The following is a 14,699-nucleotide window of genomic DNA, read 5'->3' as shown; positions in this document are numbered from 1 at the left end:
TATACAAGATGCTATAGGAAATTTCAAAAAAAAAAAAAAGAAAAGAAAAAAAGGAGTGAAGTGTCTGTAGCACTGTAAACAGTCATAAAAACAGGTGTTAAAATTTTAATATCGGTTTACCTAAAAAGGATGTGCTCATTTCATAAACATTTGTGTTGACACCATTTCTATGTAGAGCTTTTCTATTTTTTTTTTACCATGGTTAAAAGAAAAAGTCACAGATGATATTTTATGCTATTTGTAGTTTATATATATATATATTTTAGACAATTCAGAAATATTGTTTAATATTACAAGGCTTTATCTACTGGCATTTTTATATTATAGGTGGAAGTTAAACGGAACAGATGTTGACATTGGTATGGATTTCCGCTACAGTGTTGTTGAAGGCAGCTTGTTGATCAATAACCCCAATAAAACCCAAGATGCTGGAATGTACCAGTGCATAGCAACAAACTCGTTTGGAACAATTGTTAGCAGAGAAGCAAAGCTTCAGTTTGCTTGTAAGTAGCAATTATATCATATTGCAAAAGTGACTTTGAATTTTTGTGCCATTGTACCAATCAACCTTTAAAGCAGTTTATCTTAAAAAGTCAAAGAGATTTCAGTTTGTTATATTGGTCTTCTTTACCTTTTTAAATATTTGCACAATACCTTTTTTGTAGGATAAATGGTAATTTTGAATGGGAAGACGTTTTCATCTGAACTTACAAGGGTTGAGATAGTTTGACTATATGGTAGCTTGCTTATATGATACTCTATACACATAAATTCACATCCACTTAAATTTATACACATAAAGTTTACATATACAACAAGTTATACACACACACACACATTTTAAGGAGAGTATGTATAAGCAAGCAATGGAACTGCCAGTAACTGCTGGTACTGCAAAGTGCTTTAGCCATAAAGCTCACAGCTGGAAAAGAGAAAACCTTGGTAGTTTATTAATCCTGTAATTCTCTAGTTCTTTTTCTTCTTTGAAAGAAAAGGGACATTTTGAAAGCCATTACATAAACAAGCGTAGAGACAATCAAAGCTTTACCTTTTGTATTTCTGGTTTAGAAATTTAAAAAACAATTTGCTGTCTCTTAATACCACCGCCTAATAAAAGTTTATGAGCATATGGAAAGATAGTGGAATTTAGAAATAGCAAGTTGAAAGTAAAATCCACGGGCAAGAGCAGTCAGTACACATTTTTAATAGATGCCTTAGAGGATGGCTGTTCAGCTGTATTTTAAAGTATTTATGTATTTGCTTATGATTATATGTTTTCTTGTGTAAAATTCCAACTCATATAGCGGTGCGTTAATGTCAAAGTTTTCCTAATTATGAAGTCTGTTGGCAGTAACACTGTAGAATAGTCTCATTAATAAAATCCTCTCGGGAAACTCAACACCAAATATACCTAATATCCAGTGCTTAATCTATTATTGCCATTTGGTGGCATTTTTATTAATTGAGAAATGAGTTTTCTAAATATTAGGTATATATGGGACTCCAGGATTATTTTATTTTTGAATTTCTTTTGAGGTAGTCTTCCAAATAATCTAAAGTGAGCAGAAAAAAAGGAGGGTATGTCTGATTGAGTGGTATAGAACCAAAGTGTTTATTTCTCTTGGTTTAACACAAATCTAATATCTGTATTTATTTTTAACAAGGAGATTTTCTTGGATTCATTTTAGAAAATGATCATAAGCTCCCAGAGTAGGGAAACCTCCATATTAAATTTCTTTTATTTTTGGATTTCATGGTGTGGGAAATTTTAAAAAACAGTAACAATAATAGCACCAGAAAAGAGATTAACATACCAGGAGCAACTTTTCATTTTTCTAATTTATGACATTTAAAACTTAACTTACTAACTCTTAAGACTCTCCTTTTATAAAAGTCCATACATTTCTACTACCAAAAATATTGGAAAGACAGAATCTCATATTCATTTAAACAGGGGCTTCCCAGGCAGCACAGTAGTAAGGAATCCGCCTGCCAATGCAGGATACACAAGAGACATGGATTCCATCCCTGGATGGAGGAGATCCCCTGGAAGAGGAAATAGCAACCCATTGCAGTATCCTTGCCTGGAAAATTCCATGGACAGAGGAACCTGGTGGGCTACAGTCCATGGGGCCATAAAGAGTCGGATGCAACTGAGCATGCAGTCACACATTCATGTTTAAATAGGACAGTTCAGCCAAAGTAAAACTCTCCCACTCATTTTGCATTTGAGTGGCCTAAGTTTGACATCTGCCCTGCTTTCCTCACTCTTCAAGCCTAATATCCTACAACCCTCAGAATCCTTGGTTGGTAATCACTCAGTTTGAAAAATTCTGAAGATAGAGAGCTCATCTGTTCATCACAAAGCATCCTGAACCATAGTTGCTCTAGTTGTGCAAAAACACAAAAACAAGTTCAATATCTCTTCCTTGAAATTGAAGTAGGTATTTAAATCTCTCATCTTCATTTCTGGTACTTACTCTATGATTTTGGTGAGGCTTCAAATCTGAAAATACAATCATTCTCCCTGTCCCATATTTATTTTCTTCTCTAGGTATTTAATCCACAACCAATTTCTTCACAACACAATTACACTCAATTATATATCAATTATATATCATTTGAGGTTTGTGACATTGTACAGGAGACAGGGATCAAGACCATCACCATGAAAAAAAAATGCAAAAAAGCAAAATGGTTGTCTGAGGAGGGCTTACAAATAGCTGTGAAAAGAAGAGAAGCAAAAAGCAAAGGAGAAAAGGAAAGATATTCCCATTTGAATGCAGAGTTCCGAAGAATAGCCAGGAGAGATAAGAAAGCCTTCCTCAGGTATCAATGCAAAGAAGTAGACGAAAACAACAGAATGGAAAAGACTAGAGATCTCTTCAAGAAAATTAGAGATACCAAGGGAACATTTCATGCAAAAATGGGCTCAATAAAGGACAGAAATGGTATGGACCTAACAGAAGCAGAAGATATTAAGAAGAGGTGGCAAGAATACACAGAAGAACTGTACAAAAAAGATCTTCATGATCCAGATAATCACAATGGTGTGATCAATCACCTAGAGCCAGACATCCTGGAATGTGAAGTCAAGTGGGCCTTAGAAAGAATCGCTACTAACAAAGCTAGTGGATGTGATGAAATTCCAATTGAGCTATTTCAAATCCTGAAAGATGATGCTGTGAAAGTGCTGCACTCAATATGCCAGCAAATTTGGAAAGCTCAGCAGTGGCCACAGGACTGGAAAAGGTCCGTTTTCATTCCAATCCCTAAGAAAGGCAATGCCAAAGAATGCTCAAACTACCGCACAATTGCACTCATCTCACACGCTAGTAAGGTAATGCTCAAAATTCTCCAAGCCAGGCTTCAGCAATACGTGAACTGAGAACTTCCAAATGTTCAAGCTGGTTTTAGAAAAGGCAGAGGAACCAAAGGTCAAATTTCCAACATCCGCTGGATCATCGAAAAAGCAAGAGAGTTCCATCTATTTCTGCTTTATTGACTACGCCAAAGCCTTTGACTGTGTGGATCACAATAAACTGTGGAAAATTCTGATAGAGATGGGAATACCAGACCACCTGACCTGCCTCTTGAGAAACCTGTATGCAGGTCAGGAAGCAACAGTTAGAACTGGACATGGAACAACAGACTGATTCCAAATAGGAAAAGGAGTGTGTCAAGGCTGTATATTGTCACCCTACTTATTTAACTTATATGCAGAGTACATCATGAGAAACACTGGGCTGGAAGAAGCACAAGCTGGAATCAAGATAGCCAGGAGAAATATCAATAACTCAGATATGCAGATGACACCACCCTTATGGCAGAAAGTGAAGAGGAACTAAAATGCCTCTTGATGAAAGTGAAAGAGGAGAGTCAAAAAGTTGGCTTAAAGCTTAACATTCAGAAAACTAAGATCATGGCATCTGGTCCCGTCACCTCATGGGAAATAGATGGGGAGACAGTGGAAACAGTGTCAGACTTCATTTTTGGGGGGCACCAAAATCACTGCAGATGGTGATTGCAGCCATGAAATTAAAAGATGCTTACTCCTTGGAAGGAAAGTTATGACCAACCTAGATAGAATATTAAAAAGCAGAGACATGACTTTGCCAAGAAAGGTCCGTCTAGTCAAAGCTATGGTTTTTCCAGTGGTCATGTATGGATGTACGAGTTGGACTGTGAAGAAAGCTGAGCACTGAAAAATTGATGCTTTTGAACTGTGGTGTTGGAGAAGACTCTTGAGAGTCCCTTGGACTGCAAGGAGATCCAACCAGTTCATCCTAAAGCAGGTCAGTCCTGGGTGTTCCTTGGAAGGACTGATGCTGAAACTGAAACTCCAGTACTTTGGCCACCTCAGGTGAAGAGTTGACTCATTGGAAAAGACCCTGATGGTGGGAGGGATTGGGGGCAGGAGGAGAAGTGGGTGACAGAGGATGAGATGGCTGGATGGCGTCACTGACTCGATGGACATGAGTTTGAGTAAGCTCCGGGAGTTTGTGATGGACAGGAAGGCCTGGCGTGCTGCGATTCATGGGGTCGCAAAGAGTCAGACACAACTAAGCGACTGAACTGACTGACTGACTGACTGATCCTTTAGAAATGTACTTAATTCTATGCATGTATCTTGACCTTTGCAAAGGACAGTGGGAACAGTAGTATCCTATGAAATGAACGTCTCTTTTGGCAAATGGGACTGACAATGATACTCATTGTTTTTGTTTTTATTTTTAAAGCTCTAACCTCATATTTCAACTTTATTTCATGTAAAAACAGAGCATTGATTTTTCATGAATGGCTATTAATCCAGAGCTCCCCAATCATGTTATTTTTTTACCTACATCCAGAATATTATATTTACTTCTATTATATTCACCTTCTGAGTAGTGACCCTTCATTCCATCACAGTTGAAATAGTTTTAAATCTTTTTTGTTTTTAATCTGACATATTGATTATCCTTCTCGTGCAGTGTAGCAAAAAATGTGATAAGCATGTGTCCATTCAAATCATTGATAAACAATGTTGACCTGGACAGGGCAGCCTGCCGGTTGAGAATGTCCACTAAAATGAGATTAAATGTATAAATCAATATCCTTCATATCCTCTTGTTCAGTTAGCTACAAATTTACCCGAACATACTACACTTGAACCCCAGTTTCTCCTACTTGTTCTTAGAGTGATGAGGACCTTTGCCTGGAGGAAATCAAGATGTACGGTTTCTACCCATCCGCTTATACCTGCTCTCTGTGCATCTTCTCTAGCTCTTCCCTCACCATTCATCATAAAACAGCCAGAGTAATCTTTTAAACTTGTAAATGAGATCATTCCACTTTCCTGCATTACACCTTGTACTGCACTTAGAGTAAATCTCAAATTCATTACCATGGTCTTGTTTTCATTTCTTGAAGATGACAAATGATCATTTGCACCAGGGCCTTGATACTTTCACTCTCCTTGCCTTATTTGCTTTTCTCCTGATCCTTCACATGCTCACTTCCTATGATTCTGTGTTCTCAAATGAGGTGTGACCTCCCAAGAGTAATTTTCCATATCACCGTGTCTAACCTGGACCTCCCAGGTAACACTAATAGTAAAGAACCCGACTGATGGTGCAGAAAATGCAGATTTGACCCCTGGGTTGGGAAGATCCCCTGGAGGAGGGCATGGCAACCCACTCCAGTATTCTTGCCTGGAGAATCCCATGGACAGAGGAGCCTAGCAAGCTACAGTCCATGGGGCCTCAAAAGAGTCGGACAAGACTGAAGCAATTTAGCACACATGCATGTCTAACCTAGACAGAGTCTCTGAAAAAGCAGTTCCTAGCATTTCTTCTGTCCTCTGTCTGTCTTCTTATAGCCCTCTACTTTTCTACGTAACAGCATCTTTTTCAATCATTAGTACTTACTATGACCTGGAACAATTTTATGTATTTCTTTTTTCTCTATATTTGACTTCCTTAATATAATCTAAGTTCTGAGAGAGCTAGGACTATCTTGTCCCCTCTGTATCTCCAGAGTTTGGAATGATTTATATATAGGAATAAAGGAATTCCTTTATTGATTACCTATTCAATGATGCCACAAAGAAAATATATGTATAAAGTTATTTGGAGGATGATGCATATTTTTTGTAAACTTGCACCCTTTTTCTTGTAGTCATTTTCTAGAGTCTGTCACCTTGATTATTAATGTAGTTTGTAGATCTTTCTTTTCTATCCTTTTTAAACTAAAAGACATTGACTCTCTTCAAAAATTGTTTTTAATTGTTTAGAATAAAATATCTTTTTTTAAGTGATATGAGGTAAAGTATGACAATCACATCTTTTGAATGTTACTGAATGTCTGCTTTCTCCCCAAGCATTTTTATAATCATTGAGAGGAAAAAAATGTTGTTTTTTGACCATACTTACTGCACAGTAAGACACAAGTGAGACTATTTCTTCAGTTTTAGTCAAATGATTTTGTATCTTTTGTATCAAAAGACTTGTATCTTTTTTAAAAAAATTAAAGATTTGAAATAACTACATTACTGTTATTTACATAATTAATAAGTAAAAGCCAAAGAACAGCAGCTTCAGTTCCTAATCTGGGGTACCTTGTCCTGTGTTTGCTTTAGACTCACTTTGATTTATAAGGAAAAAAACTCTTCATCTTTATCTAATATGTTCTACCTTCAAATCTCATTAATATACCTTCTATAATTTTATCTGTATGACACTCTTATAAGGTTGATACCATTTATGGTTTATTTCTAAAATATTATCATGCTGCTTTTGTAGACAGAATTTGGTAATCTCTTGTATTCAGCATTTAAAAAATGAGTTAATTCACATAAGCAAGAATTCTAGTTAATGGAGATGATGCCTCTAAGGACCTCCACTTTTCTTAGTTCAATATCTTTAGGACAGAAATCTTTCCTTGATTAAACAGGCACAGCATAACTGATGAGGTGTGGACATTTTCATGAGCATAGAGTATTGTAATTTGGAGCACTTTTGTTTTCCATCCCCTGCAATATTAAGCCAGGGGCAACCACTTCTCTATCTGTCACCTAGCCTGTTTCTAATGGTAGACTGCCAATGCCCTTTCTACCATCTAGTCCTTGTGTTTCATCTTGGGCTAGCAAACTTGATTGATTAGTTGACCAGGGTCTACCCAGCACCTGGCATTTAGTAAACTTGCAATACCTGTTGAATAAATGATTAAGTTATAAGGATTGAATGTTAAAGTCATCAGACCATGTGTGGGACATGAGTTGAACCACTCTGTTCAAGGACTTTCTGATGCTCCTTTGGTAGTGCTTTGGAGGTGATGCAAATATTTCTACCTTAAGGTTGTATGGAAGACAGTTGGTATCCTAATTCCAGATAAGGGTGTTTGGGGCTGGGAGGCCTTAGCCTAACAAAAAAGTTCATGCACTGAGCACATCAAAAATGCCATCAAAGTTGTATCCTGAAAAGCTGGCCTGAGATTATGCATAGTTTCAGTAAAGTATTTAGCAACTTCCTTTCAGCTCTCCACCCTGCAAGGGGAAAAGCAAGTTGAATGTTCTTTAATTCTTAGGTAGGCAACTGAATCACAAGATCAGGCCAGGAGTGGAAGGAATTTCAGTTCATTATTTTTCACTGCTTCATGGTGGGGATTTTTTCAGAGGCTGTATCTATATAGAATGAAGTGCTCCAGCTCCACCATCCTCACTGCCCACTTCCCAACCAAGTATGCATGTGTGTTCAGTTGTATGAGTAATGCCTAACTCCTTGCGACCCTATGGACTGTAGCCCACCAGGCTCCTCCGTCCATGGGGATTCTTCACGCAAGAATACTGGAGTGGGTTACCATGATCACCTCCAGGGGATCTTCCCAGCCTAGGGATCGAACCCACATCTCTTATGTCTCCTGCATTGCCAGGTGGGTTCTTTATCACTAGCACCACCATACCAGCCCAAATCTGCTTGAGAATCACCTTGCACAGTTAGTCAACAGGGCAGTTTTGTTCTCTGCCATATAGATATGGGTTTTTTAAGTAAGTTGTAATACACACTTACAGGCTTACAAAATATCCAAGTCACTATTTTAAAAATTGTGGATGTGGGCTTGAGAAACTGAGATACTCTTTTGCCTAAGTTTAGATAGAGTGCAATGTTGTCCATCGCTCCCTTCCACTTTATGTGTTTTATCCTGCTGCTAGAACTGAGACTTCTCATCTGAGCTGTGGGATGGCCATACTTCTTTTTTAGGATTGTTATGAAGATTAAATTTTAAGGCATAAGAATAATTCCTAGTAAAAACACAGAATGATTCCTAACATGAGAAAATGATGAAATAGCTGCCTCTATATTTTTCATCTGTCTTTTCTTCTCTTTCTCCTATTTTCCACTTCTTTTCTGTCTTTTAAAAATAAGAATAACAACTAACCTTTACTAAGAGGCTAGGTATATGAGATAGGAACACAAGCCCTGAGTCAGAGTGCCTGGCTTGAAATTGTTTATTCTATAACCCTGTGACCTGGGACAGGGTCCTTCCCCCTGCCTCAACTTCTTTATCCATAAAATGGAGTAAGATCATGGCATCCAGCCCCAGTACTTCATGGCAGATAGAAGGGGGAAAGGTGGACATAATGACAGATTTCCTCTTCCTGGGTTCTAAAAATCACTGTAGACCTGAAACCAGAGGACGATTGCTTCTTGGCAGGAAAGCTATGACAAACCTAGACAGCATATTGAAAAGCAGAGACATTACTCTGCTGACAAAGGTCCATATAGTCAAGGCTATGGTCTTCCCAGTGGTCATGTAAGATTGTGAAAGCCAGACCACATAGAAGGCAGAGCACTAAAGAATTAATGCCTTCAAACTGTGGTCCTGGAGAAAACTCTTGAGAGTCCCTTGGACTGCAAGATCAAACCAGTCAATCTTAAGGGAAATCAACCCTGAATACTCTTTGGAAGGACTGATGCTGAAGCTGAAGCTCCAGTATTTGGGTCATCTGATGCGAACAGCCAACTCATTGGAGAAGTCCCTGATGCTGGGAAAGATTGAGGGCAGAAAGAGAAGAGAACATCAGAGGATGAGATGGCTGGATGCAATAGACATGAACTTGGGCAAATTTCAGGAGATGGTGAGAGACAGGAACGCCTGGCGTCCTGCAGTTCATGGGATTGCAAAGAGTCACACATGACTGGGCAACTGAATAACAACAAAATACTCCTAGATTATTGTCTAGCACACATTAATAAATGTTAGCTGTTGTTATTTTTTTATTATGATTTGATTACTCCAGGTCAGAGATTATGCTTAGCACTTTGGAAGCATCCATTTAGTTTTCAACATAACCCGAAGAAGTATAGGCATTATTTTTGTCTCATAGATTAAGAATCTGCAGATTAGTGAAATGAGGTAACTTTAACCAAGGGTGCAGTGGAAGGGAGAGGACCCAGCACTGGAATCTGGCCACCTTACTTTTGGGCAGATGACAGGTGTAGTTCCCCCATGACAGCTAAAACTACCCTTTCTCATGGAGCTGATGTTTAAATTATAGATGTGAGTGGTTAGTAAAATGTTTCTTTTGTAGACACAAACTTGATTTCTAAATGTGTTTACAACCTTTCATAGACTTCATTATTTTGTTTGTTTTTAGTTTTTTAATTATAGGCTTCCTTGATGTTGTCATAATGTTGATTTACCATTAATATCTAAAACCATGTGTATACCACAATTATGCATATATTTGTGACTCTAATTTTAATATAATTGGTTTCAGGTTCCATAATGAGAATAATTAATAACAATATTTCTTCTCTAAACATTAATATGCAAATTTCCAATTTATTGCTAGGTTGTAAAACATTCTGAATATTGATGTTTTATGATAAATAAGTGTGGGTTGGCAAACTTTATATCCCCAAGCAGTAAATGACATATTATTATAAGTTTTTTCTTTTACCCCCATATTATTCCTCCCCCACGTGAGAAAGAGATGTACTTTAAATGTAGATTATTATGAAGAGCTTCCAAGAGACTAATCCAATAACTCCAGATTTTAGCCTGTCAGACTGATTGCTTCATAAACATTGTTTGGGGCCTTGTTCCTGGAAGAGGTTCAGCTATTTTACAGCAGTTCGGCTCTTCAGGACAAAGACTTATGCTACTCATCGTCACCGGCTGGGGATGACTACAATTCATACATAAGTACCTCCAGATTGCTGATGGTAAAGTTAAGTCACCAGCAAAAGTAAGTCCCCTGCCTGCTGTCTTGGGCATGGCAAGGTGGTGTTCTTTTGAAGGAAGCAATGGATACACTGAACTCGGTTGGTACCTCGCATGAAGTGGGAAAAGACACTAGGTTGGTACACTATTCAAACCCTGCCTATCTACCTCCTGAGCTTGTATTATTGGAAAGGAAAGAAAAGAGGGAAGGAAAGAAAAAAGGAAGGATGAAGATAATATATGAAAGAGAGTCTTAGGTGCATAAAACACCCCATGTTCGACTTTTATGACCTCTCTCTATATATGTATAAGATACATCAATAAGGCAATCCATTCTGAGATTAATTTCAGTTAATTTATCAGTTATGTGGCAATCAATGCTTTTTATGGTGAAAAGATCACATTGATGAGAAGTAGATGATCAGAAAGCATCGTTGAAAAAGATTGTTCTTGTGGGTTCTATATAGCAAGACTTGTCTGAGTTTTCCTTAACTTGAGTACCATCTGACAATTGTGGTAATGATGGTAATAAAGATTAATGTATTAAATTTAGAGTGTTGTACTGTACTTGGCTGGGGCTTTTTGCAACATGGTTTTTGAGCCTTGATCATTGTGTATTCACAGTAAATTTCAAATGTTTATTGCTTTTAATATACAATAATTAGTTTATCTTTCATAGCCAAAGAATGAAATATGCAATCAGAACAATAACTGGGGTTTTGATAGATGGCCAAACCCAGGACTGACTTGACTGATTTTTAATTAGAAAGGCTGCTTAAATAGGCAAACTTTTGTTCTGAGCAATAAAATGTTGATGGATGACTGTTTGGATAAATAATTTGTAAATATTTAGGTCAATTAAAACTTAACTAAGAAATATTTGGATGGCTAAGCTGCTAACATATATCAATGAAAGGCTTTGATTCTCCATAAAAATAAATAACATTTTCTTATTTGAGTAATTAGAAGAATTCAACCCAAAATTTGCTGAGTTTCTGAAATACTGCTTTTAGTAGGTACTTTCTGCCACTTTATTGTTCAGCCACTGAGTCATGCCCAACTCTCTGTGACCCCATGGGTTGAGGCACACCAGGCTTCCCTGTCCTTCACCAACTCCCAGAATTTGTTCAAACTCATGTCCATTAAGTCGGTGATGCCATCCAATCATCTCATCCTCTGTCACACCCTTCTCCTCCTGCCCTCAGACAGGAGGAAACCTGTCTCCTTCCCAGCGTCAAGGTCTTTACCAATGGTTCAACTCTTCAGATTAGGTGACCAAAGTATTGGAATGTCAGCATCAATCCTTCCAATGAATATTTGGAATTGGTTTCCTTTAAGATTGATTGCCACTTACTATAATACTAAAAATAAATTACTGGTGACAGTGGGTATTATTGAAAATTTCACAAGATAAACTTTATAACTAGTCAGTACATGGGTGTGTTATTGATTCTTAGTGATGTAGGCAGTTATGAATTTTGATATAAAAATAATTGAAATTCAAAGTATACAGCATTACTCTCATTTGCTTTCTTCTCTCTTCCATGATGCTCAGTAATATATGCAAGTCAAGTGAAAGTGAAAGTCACTCAGTCGTGTCCGACTCTTTGAGACCCCATGGACTATACAGCAGAGAAGGCAATGGCACCCCATTCCAGTACTCTTGCCTGGAAAATCCCATGGACGGAGGAGCCTGGTAGGCTGCACTCCATGGGGTCGCGAAGAGTCGGACACGACTGAGCGACTTCACTTTCACTTTTCACTTTCATGCATTGGAGAAGGAAATGGCAGCCCACTCCAGTAATCTTGCCTGGAGAATCCCAGGGAGGGGAGCCTGGTGGGCTGCCGTCTATGGGGTCACACAGAGTTGGACACGACTGATGTGACTTAGCAGCAGCAGGACTATACAGTCCATGGAATTCTCCAGGCCAGAATACTGGGGTAGGTAGCCTTTCCCTTCTCCAGGGGATCTTCCTGACCCAGAAATAGAACCGGGGTCTCCTGCATTGCAGGCAGATTCTTCCCTGAGCTATCAGGGAAGCCCTTCAGTAACATAGAGATACTAGTTAACCAAATTGGTTTATTATATATATATAGTAACTTAGTCCAATTTGGTGTCTGTTTGGGTGACAAAGAGTAGTACAGGAGTAAATCAATGAATGCAGAGTTCTTTTTTTTTCTTTTTTAATTCAGAAGCATTCTAACAATGTTTGGTCAATCATCAAGTAGGTGTTGCCAGATAGTTGAAAGTAGAAGCAGAATTGAATGGGAGGAGGTGTCAACATAGAGAATAGTATCCCATTCTTTTTCAAGAGTTTGTATGTGACAGATTAAGATTCAAATTCAAAATCCAATTGATTTAAAATGGTAATTTACCAAAAGATAATTCATCTAGAACTTTCAACGTGAAGACTGTTGGCTAAAATGGAAAACACTTTGGAAAATTGCTTTATACCAAGAGGCAACAAATGCTGAGTGAAATGAGAATGCAGTTGTGCGGTATTTTTCACAGAACTAGAACAAATAATTTCACAATTTGTATGGAAATACAAAAAACCTCGAATAGCCAAAGTAACCTTGAGAAAGAAAAATGGAACTGGAGGAATCAACCTGCCTGACTTCAGACTATACTACAAAGCCACAGTCATCAAGACAGTATGGTACTGGCACAAAGACAGAAATATAGATCAATGGAACAGAATAGAAAGCCCAGAGATAAATCCATGAACCTATGGTCACCCTATCTTCGACAAAGGAGGCAAGGATATACAATGGAAAAAAGACAACCTCTTTAACAAGTGGTGCTGGGAAAACTGGTCAACCACCTGTAAAAGAATGAAACTAGAACGCTTTCTAACACCATACACAAAAATAAACTCAAATGGATTAAAGATCTAAATGTAAGACCAGAAACTATCAAACTCCTAGAGGAGAACATAGGCAAAACACTCTCCGACATAAATCACAGCAGGATCCTCTATGACCCACATCCCAGACTTTTAGAAACAAAAGCAAAAATAAACAAATGGGACCTAATGAAACTTAAAAGCTTTTGCACAACAAAGGAAACTATAAGCAAGGTGAAAAGACAGCCCTCAGATTGGGAGAAAATAATAGCAAACGAAGCAACAGACAAAGGATTAATCTCAAAAATATACAAGCAACTCCTGCAGCTCAACTCCAGAAAAATAAATGACCCAATCAAAAAATGGGCCAAAGAACTAAACAGACATTTCTCCAAGGAAGACATACGGATGGCAAAAAAACACATGAAAAGATGCTCAACATCACTCATTATCAGAGAAATGCAAATCAAAACCACAATGAGGTACCATTACATGCCAGTCAGGATGGCTGCTTTCCAAAAGTCTACAAGCAATAAATGCTGGAGAGGGTGTGGAGAAAAGGGAACCCTCTTACACTGTTGGTGGGAATGCAAATTAGTACAGCCACTATGGAAAACAGTGTGGAGATTCCTTAAAAAGCTGGAAATAGATCTGCCATATGACCCAGCAATACCACTTCTAGGCATACACACTGAGGAAACCAGATCCGAAAGAGACACGTGCACCCCAATGTTCATCGCAGCACTGTTTATAATAGCCAGGACATGGAAGCAACCTAGATGCCCATCAGCAGACGAATGGATGAGGAAGCTGTGGTACATATACACCATGGAATATTACTCAGCCATTAAAAAGAATTCATTTGAATCAGTTCTAATGAGATGGGTGAAACTGGAGCCCATTATACAGAGCGAAGTAAGCCAGAAAGATAAAGACCATTACAGTATACTAACACATATATATGGAATTTAGAAAGATGGTAACGATAACCCTATATGCAAAAAAAGAAAAAGAGACTCAGATGTATAGAACAGACTTGTGGACTCTGTGAGAGAAGGCGAGGGTGGGATGTTTCAAGAGAATAGCATCGAAACATGTATATCTAGGGTGAAACAGATCACCAGCCCAGGTTGGATGCATGAGACAAGTGCTCAGGCCTGGTGCACTGGGAAGACCCAGAGGGATGGGGTGGAGAGGGAGGTGGGAGGGGGGACCGGGATGGGGAATACATGTAAATCCATGGCTAATTCATTTCAATGTATGACAAAAACCACTGCAATGTTGTAAAGTAATTAGCCTCCAACTAATAAAAATAAATGGAAAAAAAAAAAGAAAGTTAGAATTATCAACTACACTGCAATAAATTAAAAAAAAAAAAAAAAAAAGAGAATGCAGTTGTGGAACAAATTGGAAAGTGGGTCTTTTCAGATACACTTAAATTAAGGACCTAGAGATCATCCAGCATTAAGCGTTTGAACCTTAAATTCCATGGCAAGTTCCTTTTGAGAGACAAAAGAGATGACACAGAGGAGAAGGCGCTGTGATCATGCAGGCAGAGACTAGAGAGAAGCTGCCAGGGGACACACAGGATTGCCAACAGCTATCAGAGGCTGGAAGGGCCCAGGGACCATTCTCGTCTAGAACCTT

General features: G+C 38.2%; 1 protein-coding gene across 13 annotated transcripts in view; it reads left to right on the top strand.

Annotated features, from left to right (window-relative positions):
• CNTN4 (contactin 4) overlaps positions 1-14,699 on the top strand; it is a 971,999-nt gene that overhangs the window by 628,630 nt on the left and 328,670 nt on the right. For all 13 annotated transcript variants that reach the window (XM_070455652.1, XM_070455651.1, XM_070455646.1 and 10 more), the window contains one exon: positions 328-503. In XM_070455652.1, the coding sequence (XP_070311753.1) occupies positions 328-503 (176 nt within the window). The remainder of the gene's footprint in view (positions 1-327; positions 504-14,699) is intronic.

Source organism: Odocoileus virginianus, chromosome 26, assembly GCF_023699985.2.
Source record: "Odocoileus virginianus isolate 20LAN1187 ecotype Illinois chromosome 26, Ovbor_1.2, whole genome shotgun sequence".
Taxonomy (NCBI): domain Eukaryota; kingdom Metazoa; phylum Chordata; class Mammalia; order Artiodactyla; family Cervidae; genus Odocoileus; species Odocoileus virginianus.
This window is presented reverse-complemented; position numbering and strand designations above follow the sequence as displayed.